Raw genomic sequence first — 2,500 nt, forward strand, 5'->3', positions numbered from 1 at the left:
TGTTCTTCTTCATCATCATCATCATCATCATCATCATCATCGTGTGTGTGTACCTCTGTTAACAGTCTGCAGGTCAGGGCTGATCAGAGGAGCAGCTGCTGTCTGTTTACTGGAGCTGCTGACCGACCTGCAGGACTGGACACACACACACACACACACACACACACACACGCACACACACACACAGACACACACACACAGACACACACACACACAAACACATACACACACATACACACACACACACACACACACACACACACACACAGACACACACACACACACACATACACACACACACACAGACACACAGATACACAGATACACAAACACACACACACACAAACATTCAGTCTCAAAAACAACAACTGGACGAACAGATGTTTTCACCTGTTCAATGATAAAATTCCTAAATGTTAATCCACAGATTTTCCTTCACAGCAACTTGTTCAAATTCATAAAAAAATATAAAATCGTCAAACGAATGAGACTGAACCTGATTTCTGTTGTTACCTGCTGCTCCAGCAACGCCCGGGGAGCCTGCTGCTCGTTAACTGGGGACTCCTTTAGTCTCTGCAGGACACACACACACAGACACACACACAGACACACACACATTGTCCTCATTCTGTGGTAGAAACAGGTTTCTGGGACATTTGGAATAAAACAGAGTCTGAGAAAGTTTTCACTTTAAAAAAATACCTGAAACATGGAAGTGAATGGTTTCATAATCGACACTGAATCAACTCAGATTAAACCTCAAATCAAATCTGTTGAGGGTAAAATCTTTGTTTAGTGTAGAAATGAATTTTTCAGTGGAGGTTTAAACGAGACGTTTGTGTTTGAAGCTGATTCTCACTGGACCTCCTGTCTCCAGACTCCATGACGTCCCCTCTGGTTCGGAGCGTTGACTGGAAATAAAGACGGACGACGCATCTCTCGGTAGAATATCCCTGATTCAAATTATGACCTATACTGCAGCCAGCCACCAGGGGGCGGCCGGGTGATTTGGCTTCAGTTTTGGGAGCTGTGATGTCGTCCATCGTTATTTACGGTCAATGGTTCGGACCAATCAGGATCCTCGGAGGTGACAGATCATTACCGAGCAGATGGACGAGGGCAGCACCTTCCTGAGGGTGTCGGCCCCTCCCAGCCTCCGGGGGGCGCTCACGCTGCCTCTGGTCCGGTGGAGTTCGGCCTCATCGCTCGTCTGCTCCGGTGGCGACGGGTCCGTCACTGGTTCCACCTCAGCTTCACCGCACAGGTGAGTGTGGAGCAGGCTCCCCGGGGCCTCAGACGATGAAGAGGAGGATGAGGAGGGGGGTGGTGGGTGGAGCACCAGGCTGTCGGGGGGGCACGGCCCGTCAGAGGGGGCGGGGACACCAGGGGCAGCTGGAGACGCGCCCTGCAGAGGGCGATGTTGCTCAGTGAAAGTTTGTTGATTCAACAATATTCACTGAACTGTGCTCAATGGTGTGTGTATCTGTGTGTGTGTGTGTGTATGTGTGTGTGTGTGTTTGTGTGTGTGTGTTCAGGTGTATGTGTGTGTTCAGGTGTGTGTGTGTCGTTACCTCAGGGCTGAGCACAGAGGGAGGAGGGGGAGGAGGGAAAGGGGGGACAGCCATCTGGTTTATAGCATCTTCATTTCTACAGGGGGGGGGGAGATGAGATCAGAATTTGCTGCATCATGATAAAAGAAAAATGTTAATTTCATTAGTTTTAACATTGATACACACAGACACACACACACACACAGGTCAGCTGCTGCAGACACACAACAGCTGCAATGACACAACTGACACAACCACAGACACACAACACAGCAGGAGGTTTGTCGTGAGTCACAAGAAGCTACGACACAAACCACCTGATGTTCTGGACGTTTCCACGACAACGACCTCAGATCATCAGTGAGTTCAAGGTCAACAGGTCAATGTGGAGGAAGTCAGACTCCAGAGGAGACGACGCCACCAACAGGCGACCACATGAATCACAGCTCTGATGATCGGACTCAATTCACTGAGGATCACAAACGTTCTTTATTTCTTTTTCTCTTCGTCATGTTTCGGTTTCAGTGTCGAGTTTTTTCATTAAAGTCGAGTTAAATCAAATGTTTTCATTCAAACAAACATTTCTTCAGCACGAATCATTCATGAGAAAGTGAATCAGACCAGCAGGGCGACACTTAACCGTTCCCGTTTCCATGGCGACGTGTCGGGAGGCTCGGCCCTGTAGACATCCCATCGCTCATTGCCGTGGCGACCTTTACCCAGAGATAAATCACTCAGCCGCGGCCTGTGGACACGACTTTAACGAGATTCTTTCATCTGACTGAACGCAGCGAGCGGTGGCGTCCTCCCCCCCGACCGCCGGCCGGATCCAATCAGAGCAGCCGCAGGTGCACAGAGGGAATCATGGGAGGAAACACACGCCCGCCACCGCGATCTAACATCACGCCGTCAGACTCCGACCACGGGGTTGAGATGTTCCCCTCACGAGC

The 2,500-nt window shown here is 49.9% G+C and overlaps 1 protein-coding gene across 1 annotated transcript in view; it reads right to left on the reverse strand.

The window, feature by feature from the left end:
- Positions 1-2,500, reverse strand: part of patj (PATJ crumbs cell polarity complex component) — a 63,691-nt gene that overhangs the window by 7,035 nt on the left and 54,156 nt on the right. The window contains exons 32-35 of the mRNA XM_061077657.1: positions 1,572-1,647; positions 1,103-1,405; positions 514-573; positions 54-135 (exon numbers count right to left, since the gene is read on the reverse strand). Of these exons, the coding sequence (XP_060933640.1) occupies positions 54-135; positions 514-573; positions 1,103-1,405; positions 1,572-1,647 (521 nt within the window). The remainder of the gene's footprint in view (positions 1-53; positions 136-513; positions 574-1,102; positions 1,406-1,571; positions 1,648-2,500) is intronic.

Source organism: Limanda limanda, chromosome 9, assembly GCF_963576545.1.
Source record: "Limanda limanda chromosome 9, fLimLim1.1, whole genome shotgun sequence".
Taxonomy (NCBI): domain Eukaryota; kingdom Metazoa; phylum Chordata; class Actinopteri; order Pleuronectiformes; family Pleuronectidae; genus Limanda; species Limanda limanda.